Below are 13,602 nucleotides of genomic sequence, written 5' to 3' on the forward strand. Positions count from 1 at the left end.
TAAGGAGTCTACTTTGCTGGGGTCTTTTTTTAGATAGTAGGAAAGGGACAGTGGGTTAAATAAGTGTTTACCATCACTGTGAAATATGTGGGGCAGATAACTTGGAAAGTAGCTCCACTCAGTGTTGCTTTTTCCTCTGTCCCAGTATCTTCCTATTTTGTGAAGATGCTTGTTCAGCAGCTAAATTCATTTGCTGTATGTAAGTGCTAGAAGTAACAGACTTTTTTTGATTTGTGAAATATGAAAATATTACTTGAAGGAAATCAGGAGTTCTTACTCTCAATGAGAAACTAATTAGCAAACTTCATGATATGCATAAAACCCTAAGGAGGTTTTTACAACATTTTTTTCCTAAGATGGTTTCTAATGAAAGAGGGTACCAGAGACACTTTCTCTATTAATATTATTTAGATGAATTATATGGCATGATCTACTTTTGATTTCTAATTACTTTAGTTCTACTTTTAATTCTACTCTCATAAAAGTTGATATCATTCAATGAAAATCTCAGGTAAGCTTTAGTCAGAGTTTTAATTTTATATATCATTAGCGAAAAGGGAAACTTCAGAAATAAAAGCTGACAAAACATGCTGCATGGCGTATGGCAGTATGGAATATTTACTCAAGGATGGCCTAAGTTGCATGCTCAGTAAGCCCTAGCCTAGTAGTCAAATATTATTTGCCTAAGGAATTACTTAATTGCTTTCACAAATTGCTAATTAAATGTATAATTGGCTCTCTATATATTTAGAACTAAAGCGCTTATGCATACATTTTATGTACAGATTAGGCACATGATGGAATATGTTATTGCACCTACTACTGTTTTGTAACTTCTGGAGATTGGAGTCATAACAGATCGCATGGATTGTATATAAACTAATGCAGTGCTTGCCATTGACTGTTAAGGTAGCCAGTTCCCATTGCCTCCATCTCTCTCTCTGTCTCACATCCATACACTTGTATGTGTTCCCATTCTTGTTTGACTGATATTCCTGCAAAACTTTGTGCTTAGACTGGAAAATGGAGTTTAGTTCACTGTTAATCACTGGTTCACTGATGCAGCAGATACTGGTTTGTGCCTGCCATCGGAGTATATAACTTGTCAGTCAAAATGTTGTTACTTTTTGCAGCCCTCTGTCTTGAGACATTTACCTTTCCAGGAACAAAATGCTCCTGAGTTCCTCCTTTTTCTGCCTAACATAAATAGCTAAACAGCAATTACAGCAGCAATGAGGCTTGGTCCTCTAGTGAGTATGTTAAACACTAGGCTAAAGGCCCCGGATCCTGGATGAGAGCTTTAAGTACGGAACTGTTGGTTACAAGGGCACTGGCTTCATCTTCGTCAAAGGATGAGCACTTTGAACTTCAGTGATTATTTGTTTTTATTTTTCTACCCTAAATGAAACACAGAGTGGAATATTTTGCTCAATGTGAAACACAGGCTTAGTGTCTGCAGGAAAAACAAAATAAAAACAATAAATAAGTAAATATAGTTAAATTCAAAATATATTTTCATTATTTAGGGTAACAGAAAGAACTAAAATAAAAGACAAAAGTAGTGACTGAAAATAAATTATCAATATGACCCTTTTACTGCATCTTGAAAAACCCAATCCCTCTTGGGGCTTAGTTTCACAAACAGCTTAATCTGATTTAAGCCTCATTGCTGCCAAAATCCTCCCCGCCTCTGCTTCTGCCCTCCTCATTGCGTTTCTCTACCTGCTTCCCATGTGTTTGTGCAACACACACATCAGCCAGGTGAACTCAGCCCAGCCATTTCCCCTGGTGACGGCCACCGGCTTCTGCAGATGGAAGAAAAACGGGGAATAACTTTTTTTTTTTTTTTTGGCAGAATGATCCCAGAGCAGTTTGACCCAGTTGTGAAACTGTGATTTGTCTCTCAATAAATGTCGTTTCTCCAGTGTGCTTTCCTGTCCTGAGAAATGTCAGCTATGGTTCCAACATGATGCTGCGTTTGTGTTTTATAAAAACAATACTTGGTTCATTGAAGCAAGTCTGGTTGATGGACTGTACAGCTGTTAGCATAAGCATTTCCGGAGTAACTCTTTATGAGAACTTTCCAGATCATCTAAGTTTAAAATTTTTTATGTTTTTAATAGAATTCTTATAAAAACAAATTGTTTGTTTTCCTTGAAACTTCTGGTTTGGTTTTGTTTTGTGATTAGATTGTAAATGTCATTAGAGGACTGCTAGGTATATCTCACTGGTTAGTTTCTTAACAATGTGCTTCGAAGCACAGAGAGACAAAAATCTTTAAAATAATATTTTAATAAGTAACATGAGTATTTCAAACTTCTGAGAAGGTTTACTTTTAGTAAAGATTGAGGCAGATAGTCTTATCAGTCTGTCCCAAAGCGGTTTAGCTCTCCTGGCCTAATCGATTCTTCATTCACAAAATTCCTAGGTAGCCAGAGTAAGTTGCTGTACTTCTGCACTGACCTTTGTTTAACCTGCTCTGAGACTGCCTCTAAACACAGGTCCCCTGGTTAGAGATAGATGTGGAATGCAAACAAAAATAAAGCCTCTGGCACACTTGAAACGGGAGATGACCATTCCTTTTTCCCTTGTGCCAGTTCAGAATGAAAGAGTCGTAGATGATCCATTCAAATGGCAAGCTGATTAATATCACCGATTTCCAAAGGCACAGTTTGTCATAATAGATAAAATCAGTTTTACGTTAAGAATAGGTAAAGTCTGAAAAAGCTTTATTCCAAGAGTTGCTTTTGCTCTACAGACAAAGTTGAATAACCTGTAGTATCAAACAGGGATATGAAATAAAGTAAGTTTGAATCCATGACTCTCATTCAGCTTAGCCATCCATAAAAAGAAAGGGAAGAAATGTTTTCGTAAATGCCTAGTCATCATTATCCTTTGTATTTCCATGAAATAAATAAATGAAGCATGAATCATGTTAAAATATGACTTCAATATATTGTGACTCTATGAAGAAAAGTTACTCACTTTACAACATGGAGTAATTAAAAAATAAATAGGCCTCTCTCTTTAGATGAGTATAATTCTTTAATTCATCTATAGACTATAATCCAGAAAAATATGTTCCACATCTACATGACAATGAAGAAAGTTTTCCTAGAGTAAACAGGTACTGTCCATTATGTGTCATCATTTCAGATGCTTTTCCTCAGTTTCTGGGTTTAGTGTAAGAAGGAACTCAGACTCAAAATCTAGAGTGAAATATGTGGCAATGATGTTACAGTTGTTAAGTGGAATCATTGCAATTTGCTTTTCTAATGTTTTTTGGTTTCGTTTGTTTGTGAGTATATAGTGATTTTATAACCATCAAATACCCAGAAAACCTGATACCTCTTCTTTACCTATATGGCCACAACTGCGAAGAAATTATTTTTTGAGGCATTGAGACCATTTTGTAAAGCTGAAACTCAAATTCGTACCTCACTTTCCAAAGACTAGACTCTTTCTATAACCTACCTTCTTCCATTTTGCATAACCTGTGGACGACTAGTGAAGAAAAATTACTCCGGTTTTGATGAATTTATCCCAGACAGTGTAATCTTAAAAAAAAAGAGGCCACCTCTAATTTAGGGTGTCTTATTTTGTTTGTCATGTAGAGATTGTTTTCCAAAAAGACGCATGTACATTTCCACTTGTGGACAAAATTGCCTCACCCATAAGGAATCTCAGAGAGAGTTTGAGTTTTGCTCCTGCAAGGAAAAATCTGCTGAGACACTAAAAAAATCCTTTGATTTCAATGAACTGGTTGAGGAAGTTTTCATGGGTATAAATCTAGTCCTCTGACACTCTGTTTGCCTTTGAATTAACCAGAGAAGCTCCCCTGTAAACTTCAGCCTCTCACTGTGTTGTATATCTGTGATTTCCCAAACATCTGCTGGGGACTTTGAAACCACCACATTCATTTTCTTATGACCTAAGCTGCAGTTTAACTCAGGTCTCTGAAGATGAAAGCCAAGGAAGCCTCTGCAGAGAGCAGAACACTTTCCAAAGCAGTTCTCAGCTTGTGGAGCTGGGAACAGCTGGCCTACCCTCCCTTTGGGTCAGGAGGGCTTGTTGTTTCCAGCTCCCTGTCACACATCTGAGCAACCCCCATTTTTCTTTTTTTCTACACCCACTCCCTGAGGCACAGGCCAGCAGACCCTCTGCATCTGTCTGGAAAACTTGGAAAGAACCCTGAAATTTTTTTTTTTTTTTGATAAACTGTCTGAGGTCTTTGGATATTACAGAAATTACTAGAATCAGTTCTTGCTTGTTTGTAGTAGAAAATGCCGTTATTTTTGCTAAATTGTAACAAGACCTCTTAGTCAGTTTAAAACTACTTTGTTGCATGGAAGAGAAGTTTATAAAAATGATGCCAGCAAAACACCAAGCTTTGGGTTTGGAGTAGTTCTGGATGTAGATTTTTAAGGAATTTGCTGATGCCAAAAGTATATTGATGTCAGTAAAGTTTTCTACAGAAAGATGTCTCCAAGTCTAGCATAAACTCTCAGACAGTAGATATCTCAGATTAAGGAGTCAACATCCATCTGGGATGGAGGAAGCCCAGATTTCAATCTGCTCCCTGCATGATTCAGAGCCTCCCACAACCAAAGTGAGCAGCACAGTCTCCAGACTTTTCTAATGCAGCTCTCAGTCTCTTTTAATGAACTTCTTGGAAAGGGGGCTTGGTTTTTATGTGGAAAAATGTAGAATGTAAAACCTCAAATATTTTCACCAGACAGAACTTGCATTCCTTGGCCAGCCCCAGCTGGAAGTTATTGTCAAGGTTGCTGTTCATCAAAGGGCTCAAGCAAAAGGCAGAGCCTTATTCTGGTATTTCTGTAGCACCTGTACAGTGGAGCCCTGCTCCATGCCTGTGGCTCTTTCATCTGACATATGACTCCTCGGAAACATACAAGTAAATAATACTCACTGCTAATCTCACAAATAGTCCCTTTAGGGCCACAGCTAATACGGTGCACTTAAAGTTAGGCATGTGCTCAATTATAAAGTTATTACTGAATCAGAGGCCTTGTAGGTTGAAAATTTGATTAAGGAATATTTCAACTTGAGAAAAGCCCCCAGATTAAATGTGGTTGGTTTTTTTTTTTTAATACAAAGCTCAGATATATCAAATAATTTTAAGACATTCTTTTCACTTTTAATAAGCTTGTGCACGCTATACATTTGGAAATGTCTTTAAATGAAGTTTATGAAAGAGTATAGTTTTCAGATTTCAAAGGAAAAGAGAAGTCTACAGTCAGTGGGTAAGAAGTCCAAAGGTTTTTTCCAAACATTTTGTTTTTCTTAGTCTAGAGATTTAATTAATACTTTATAATTCAAACCAACCAGAGCATTAAATGAAACGATGTTGACTTAACCTTCCTGTAACTCTATGTTTCATGACAGTTACCCCAAAGATTAATTATATCTGCTTGACAAAGCGAATTCATGACGTAAGTGGTGATAGAAGTAACACTTTGAGTGGAAGCTCCTCAAAAATTCTGTGAAGCGTTACCATAATTAAGTGCCAAAGTCGGCTCTGGCATGAGCAGACCTCAGTATTGGCACAGAAGGAGTTGTGTTCACGTGCAGCGAATGTGATCGTTGCCTCAACTGAGCCCATTTGCGATTCTTCCCTCTTTGGTGGAATTTCAATCCACTAGTGAAACTGGAGTCAGGGCAGAGGAGACTCGTGCACTGAACGGCTCATTGGAAACAGCCCTGCAGGGTTTCATGCCAAAATAGGGTGCATGACGGGAGGGTGTGATGGAGCTGGGGTGGTGGGATGATGAGAGAAGGGGGAATAGGAGGGGCAGCGTTGATTGATTAGTTCTTCCAGGCTACTTGAGTGGTTGGTGGAGAGGCTTTGGGTGAGCTGCTCTGTGGTTTGTCTCTCCTCCTGGATCGCCCTGGGAAGTGAGGCAGAGCAAACAGGTAACGTAGGGGCATAAACAGGCACCTAAAACTGCATGGTGGAAGTACTTTCTACATCTTCACTTTTTGCTTGCAGATCTCCCCAGCATTTTCAGTACCATCTGACCCCTTCTAGAAAAAAATGTATTTTCTCTTTATAATGTTGATATCTTAATTAATAATTAGGCCTGTAAGATATGCAATCCAACTTTAATTTTATGAAGGTTTGAGAAGCATAATCCAAAACCTTAATGAAAGCAGGCCTTTGTAAACAAGTCCTTACTTTGCCCGGAGGACACAATATATTTCACATAACAAGGTTATTTGTAAAATTGGTCCTGGTTCAAATTTAGATATATGAGCATTTACTTAATCTTAATGAGCTCCATAATGTGCTTACAGGTAAATGCATGTTTAAACACATTGTTGGAAGAAAAAAAAGACCGCTGAGACAAATCAAGGAGCTCATCAGACTGAAAAATAACCAAGGGGAGAAATGTAGTTGTCACCTGCAACTATTCCCTGTTGTTGTTCACCTGTAGCTCTTACTAGCCCAATGGAAGAGGTGATATGGCTCTAGGAGCAAGTGGCCAGGGATGAAGGGCACTCTACCCTCTTAGCAAAGCATGTATGGAATCACAGCTCTCAAATCACTCCTTTAATTTTTTCTTTATTCTAGATATGATCAGAACTTTTTGCCTTTTTCTCTGACTCTCTATGCATACATGTAAGCTATACATGCTACTGCTGGTGGGGAAGTACATTTTTCTTGTCATACAAAATGTTGACTTTTTACTGAAAAAAAACAGTCCTCCCCAGAAACAAAACATTTTAAGCTGAGAATCAAAACTTTTCTGGTTTAAGTTTTCTTATTTTTTGACAAAAGTCAACATTTTACATAGAAAGTGATATTCTTTGTGAGATTTTTTGAGTTAAAAAACTGGCTTATTCATTTGTACTGTAGAAAACTACATGAGCACAGCTATTATTTTCTGTCTGATTCATTGATGAGGCAGTGGTAATAGTAAAGACAATCAATACACATGACTTGGTAATGTCACTTGGATCTTTGGTAATTTGAATCTTTCAGGAACCACTATACGGACACTGAAAATAATAAACAATATTTTCAAGTGTTAAATTCAGCAAATCAAACGTAGGAGTTATAATGAAAGTAATCAAGATGAAGTTCAGAACACATCGTGCTACTGTATGACTCCATAGTTTGTTTGTACCTTGAATACCTAGTACAGTTTTGTTCCTCATATCAAAAAGACGATAGACCTGGTAAAGTTTCGGAGAAGAAAACCAAGGATGATTGAAGGTATGATATGGCTTTCATACAAGGAAAAAATGACTCACTGAAGACTCTTCAATGTAGAAATGAAGCCCTGCTAGAGGACACAACAATGTTCTGTAAAAGCACAAGCAGCATAGAGGTTATGGGTGGGTATCAGTAGTTCACTGTCTTTTCCAGTAAAAGAACTTGGGGTCATTAAATGCAGCTGGAAGGAGACAGGTTCAAATCCCTCTAAAGGAGGTAGTAGTTCATTTGACTGTGAGTTAATCCATGGTGTTCATTGCTGTGGGATGGTGGGGATACTTAAAGTTTGGCAGAGGTTGAAGGAGAGACTAAATAAAGCCACAGAAGATAACTCTTCTGAGGATTATTAATGATGTAAATTGTAGCTGGTTCAAGAAGACTCTGAGCTGCAGTTGGTTGGAGAATGAGAAAATATTCATGGGAATCACCATACATGTTAGGACTTCTTTCTGAAATGCTTTACTAGCAGGTGCTGGCACTAGATGGACTGTCTGATCCAGTATTTGTGCTCTTACGTGCATTAGTGTTCACTGCAGTCCTATATATGGCTTGAATCTGTGAGGTGTTAAGCACCTCCTCAAGAGCCTTCGCTTCTCACTGCTGTCCACTGTAACTGACATAGAATCATAGAATCATAAAATGGTTAGGGTTGGAAGGGACCTTAAACATCATCTAGTTCCAACCCCCCTGCCATGGGCAGGGACACCCTCCACTACACCAGGTTGCCCAAAACCTCATCCAACCTGGCCTTGAACACTTCCAGGGATGGGGCATCTACAACTTCTCTGGGCAACCTGTTCCAGTGCCTCACCACCCTCAATGTAAAAAATTTCTTCCTTATATCTAATCGAAATCTCCCTCTTTCAGTTTAAATCTATTGCTTCTTGTCCTATCACTACACACCCTTGTAAAAAGTCCCTCCCCAGCTTTCCTGTAGGCCCCCTTTAAGTACTGGAAGGCTGCTATAAGATCACCCCGGAGCCTTCTCTTCTCCAGGCTGAACAGCTCCAACTCTCTCAGCCTGTCTTCATAGCAGAGGTGCTCCAGCCCTTGGATCATCTTTGTGGCCCTCCTCTGGACCCGCTCCAGCAGCTCCATGTCCTTCTTGTTTTGGGGAATCCAGAGCTGAACACAGTATTCCAGGTGGAGTCTCATGAGAGCTGAGTAGAGGGGCAGAATCACCTCCCTCGACCTGCTGGCCACACTTCTTTTGATGCAGCCCGGGATACGGTTGACAGGACCAGGCTTTTCTCACTTGAGTTAGAAATACCTGATAGAAATACCCTATCTCCAGGTCCTACCTCCTACAAAGAGGACATTCAGACTTGTTTCAGTATTTCACAAAATCCAAGATAGGGAAAACAAAATAACACAGATTATACATAGAAAGGAGCAAAAACATGCCAAACCCAACGCTTTAGAAATTACAATTTTTAAATTAGAGAAAGGAAAAGGAGATTTTGCCAATCATAATGGTTTGCTTTGCAGGTAAATGCATCCCGCCAAGAAACCAAGCTGATGGAAGAATGTGACCAGCTCATTGAAATAATCCAGCAAAGACGACAAATAATTGGAACCAAAATCAAGGAAGGAAAGGTAAAAGATTTTTTATTTAGATCACAAGTAGGTCAACACTACTTCCTCATGTTTACAGCTTTTTGACCTCAGGTACTATTAATATAAATTTGTAAAAGGCCTTATTTGTCCTGGGCTACTGCAACTTTCACTTAAAGAGGAAAGAAATATATGAAGATTAGTATGCTAGTCCTCAACAGTTTATTTGACATTTCTCTTACTGCATGTCATGATTTTTAAGGATAAACACAGAATTGGTGTCACCATCAGTGAATGATAATCAAACTATGACTAATTAATGATTCCTTCACTTTTTTATATGTCTGACAGTGTTTCCCCCAAAGTTTTCACTTTCACAAGGTGTCACAACATTTGCTACCATGGCTGGCATTTATCTGTGTGAATATTTTTGTCTAGATGTTGTAATTATTTATTAAAACACTACCATATAAAGAATTTGTTTCAATCATTGTTGTTCTTGAGACTAGGAAATCTAATTTATTTACAAAAAAAAATCAAAATCAAGGAGGAAATTTAATGAAGTGTGCATTTCTAATTACTGAGGTACAATGATTATAGTGACAAACACATTGAGCAGGAAAAATTGCTGATATTCAAGTTTCAACACATTTTGCTAGCTACCTGTTAACTCAGAAACACATTAGAGTTGAATTAATGTTCTTATTTTCTAGGTACATGTGTTTACTCTTTAACTGCTAAACTAACTAAGTCAAATATAAACTCTTCTTGTGTGGGAAAAGCTCAGGGAAGGAATAAAGTCAAGAGCAGGTTAAATGGTTCATGCAGCTGTCAAGATGTTCCAATTAACTTGAAATAAAAGGCCTGTAGGCAAGGACTGACTGAAACGTGTTTGAAACCACAGGTCCTGTACGTTGTGTGACAGAACCTGAATTTCCTCATGCTGCTGACAGAATATAATTCTCTTCAAAATGGAAAAGATGGCCTTCTGTATTGTTATTTCAACTGTTTTTCTGTGCAGTGAGACCAGCTGTGCTTCCAATGAAGCAGAAAACTTTCATTTGGATTAGTGCTATATACAGGAGTTGCTTTTAAAAAATCTATTGCTTGCAGAGATGTATTCTAATGTCCCTTAGAGCATGGAAGATTTGTAATACAATTGACTCCAAATTTATTTGAATATAACTGATATCAGAATCTATCCCTATTCTTTGTTTTACTTTGTTCAACCAAAAGTGATGTCAGTGGAGGTCTAGCAAAGATCTGGAATGCTTTGCCCGAAATGTTGTATATGTTGAAAGATTTCAGAGATTCAAGAGATGCATGTGAGAAGCCGCTTGAAATTCTGCCCAATGTACCTTCTTTTAAGAGGGCCTGTGGCTAAGAGTCTTTCTGTAAGGTAGGGCATGGCAAATTTGTCTATAAGACTATTGTTATGGCTACAGAGCTGGAAACAGGTATAAAGTTCTAACTATGGCTGCAAGGCTGCAGATTCAGACACATGAGTCTGACAATGTAGTGCGACTCCATCCCTAATCTCACCTATCACCCGAAACAGGAAAACACTTAAATATCAAATAGATAAGATAATTTTAGTGTAGATGTTCCTGCCACTGGGGGTGACGGGTGGAGAACAGGTGAGACGAGACTCTTCCTTTTAAAGCTTATCATCAATTGTCTTCTTGAAGAAGATATAAAAAAGAATCAAGCAAACAAAACCCTAGTTCGTATGTGGACCTCACAAATCATGACATGCCCTCTGACTGCTAAAAGCTCACAAGATAACATTTATTTCAGTTCATTGTTTGTTTTGTTAATTCATAAGCAAATAAAGAGATGAGGTACTTAATACTGCTATGAACCTTTCCCTGGTTCGACTGATGTAGACCAAATTGTAATCGCTGCAAATGCACAGTTAGAGAAAATATTATGGCATTAATTCATCCTAGAAGCTGATCAGATAATTAGCATTATCAAAATATTTATACTTTCCCAGGGTTTTTCTCCCTTTGTTGTTTCTGTCTTTAGAAGAACTACCAATGTTAAAGGACACTAATAATTTGGCCAGTATTTTCTTTTTGAAAGTTTTCCAAAAGATTTATTTTCCTGATGGATTCTGTTGTTGAGTAGGTGCACTGAGATACCCTTGTCTCTGCTTAGGACATAATTATATCTGAAACTCAACTCAGCAGCTTTATAGCTTGTGCCCTAATTGCTGAGATTGGGAACATTATCTTGATTATAAATTTGGATATTTCTACCAATCCACTTGGTTGTTAGTTTCCTCATTTTGCATGTAACTGGGTCTTAACACCTTTCTAAACTCCAGAATTATTTCATATCCTTCCTATTTCTTACTGCTGTTCAAACTATGATCCTGATGTGATAACAATGGGAAGGACTCCCAGACCTTTCAGGAACTAGAAGCTTTGTTAGCCAACATTGTCTTTAAATGGAGGATCGACTGTGCCCCTCCCTAACCTTTCAGCTAATGACTACAGTCACATCTACTGTGTTTATCTCCAGCACATATGTTTGCAGTAATAATAATTGTCTCTCCAGTGCTACTGTGCTTTTGTCTAGTTAAAAATACCCAAGAAGAAAACAGCCTGTTTGACTAAAAACATAGAATGAAAAGGGCAGGCATGTATTGTTAGTAGAATTGAACAGTCTTTTTTTATCGAGTTTTGTTTTCAGATTATTTTTTATGAAACTCACCTCAGTAATATGAAAAAAGTAGTTAATCTGTAAGATGCTTTTAGCACAAATCTCATCACTTCACAGAAACAGTTATCTAAATAGCCCTTAGTTATCATGTAAGCAGAAAATACCAGGAAATGATGTTTCTTCTGTTGGAAAATAGGCCAGCTGTGCTTGTTTTGGCTCTCCCCTGTTGTTTTCCATGTGGAAAATATTGAGGCAGAAAGGCTGTGCCTGTCTGCTTATTAAAAATTTTATGTGGCTAGATGGGGCTCACCATCAAGCTAGTGTGAAAGAAGCTCTAGTCAGCAAAGCCATTCATCTTAACTCCCCCTTTACATTCCAGCTTCCCCTCGGAAGTGCAAATGCAATCATGATTTCTGACCTTAGAGATGTGACTGCTTTCTTATTTTTCCACTCAAGGTGGTGAGGTTGAGAAAACTGGCTCAGCAGATTGCGAACTGCAAACAGTGCATTGAGCGCTCAACATCCCTCATCTCTCAGGCTGAACAGTCGCTGAAGGAGAACGATCACGCTCGCTTCCTGCAAACTGCGAAAAATATCACTGAAAGGTAAATAAGATGTTCCTCTCAATAAACAATAAACCCTCAGTTTAAGGCAGATGGGTTGTCATAGTTCTTGTATTGTCTTATCCCACCACAGATGTGGTCAAAGGCAGCGGGTTAATTGACACATTTCCCCAAGACACTACTTTGTGCTGTACCACAGTGGGAAGGACCTTACTGTAAAGATAAATCAAAACATCCCTTTGAAAAGAGAAGTCAAAAAAAGGTGTGAAATAAGAGTTAGAACAGTAATGGCATGCACAAATGAAGGAGGCAGTGTGGTTGCCAAGCAGATGTCTGGTGCTAAACACGCTAAACACACTAAAAAAAACAGATTTCTGAAGGCTGAAATTCCTACTCTATGAAAAATTCTCAGATTGAGAAAGAAATTAGGCAGTGAGTACATTGCTTGGGAGAAATTTGGAATGATTTGAAATGTGTAACTTTGAGAATCTGCACCATGCGTCTTTGAGGTAGCCCAATTAAAGGGCTGGAGATTTAACAGCCTGGGTGTCTGGGAGTTATGGCAGGTGCTGTGTTGGGTCCCTGGGTGCAGGGAATTTCTACTGCTTCTAGGTTCCTAGCTGCTTTCGAGCGTGCCAGATATATCAAGGACCCAAAGACAAGGGAGCAAGTCTTTCCAGGAAACTGTGCTGTCAGAAAATTTGGTCTGGTTTTCAGAGCAACACTGTGCAACACTGTGAATGCTGAAACATTCCCACTAAATTTCAGCAGTATTTTCTGATGAAAAAATGTTCTGTTGGAATGATCAGCTGCTTAGACATCAGTCAGAGAAACAAAAAAATAAGAGACTGTATCAGGACAATGAAGAAGAAAGCTATAAAAAGTATGCTCATTTATTAATCTATTTTTTTATCTCTGGATTCACATTATGTCTTCACATTGTCCAGCCAATTTTCACCTAATCCGAAGCATGAAATTCACTCTTCTTATTATTTATATTTTTAAGTCTCTCACTTACTCTAGAATGCTGTATGCAGATTTTCTGAATATCAGGCTTCACCAATGCAGTTTAATCAATTTATAAATAAGTCAGCAACACTGAGTTGCTCATTACAAGCTCAGGGAGTTAAAAATCTGTTGAGAGAGGCAAGGCAAGACAAGGCAATGCAAAGTAAGGCAATGGTTTACATTTTCTCTGTCAGACTTGGACCCTGGTTTGTATTCTGTCACCAAGCTATGTTGTGGCACTTTTTTTTCCCAGCTGAAGCTGATAGTTAAACTACCACATGAGTATCATGAGTAAAAAGTTGAAAGTGAGAATCTGGCCTTTTTTCAGTATGAAATGGAACAAGCAGTGGGGCAGAAACTTGTGGAGACACAGAACTTTTTAACTGACTACCAGAGAATATTCAGAGAAGCTTCATTTTGAACTTGTAAACATGAACAGTTGGGTCATAAATACAGTCACAGGAGAGACACTCAGAGAGCAGAATGGAGACCACCTCACATATGTGCCCAATCAAATCTAATTCTTGCCTATCACAGATTTCTGTCTGTAATGAGATGGCTGCGAACGCCCTG

General features: G+C 38.3%; 1 protein-coding gene across 2 annotated transcripts in view; it reads left to right on the forward strand.

Annotated features, from left to right (window-relative positions):
* Positions 1 to 13,602, forward strand: part of MID1 (midline 1) — a 104,317-nt gene that overhangs the window by 64,677 nt on the left and 26,038 nt on the right. For both annotated transcript variants that reach the window (XM_086609424.1, XM_086609429.1), the window contains 2 exons: positions 8,726 to 8,833; positions 11,915 to 12,063. In XM_086609424.1, the coding sequence (XP_086465550.1) occupies positions 8,726 to 8,833; positions 11,915 to 12,063 (257 nt within the window). The remainder of the gene's footprint in view (positions 1 to 8,725; positions 8,834 to 11,914; positions 12,064 to 13,602) is intronic.

The sequence above is a fragment of the Tauraco erythrolophus genome, chromosome 1 (assembly GCF_009769465.1).
Source record: "Tauraco erythrolophus isolate bTauEry1 chromosome 1, bTauEry1.pri, whole genome shotgun sequence".
Taxonomy (NCBI): domain Eukaryota; kingdom Metazoa; phylum Chordata; class Aves; order Musophagiformes; family Musophagidae; genus Tauraco; species Tauraco erythrolophus.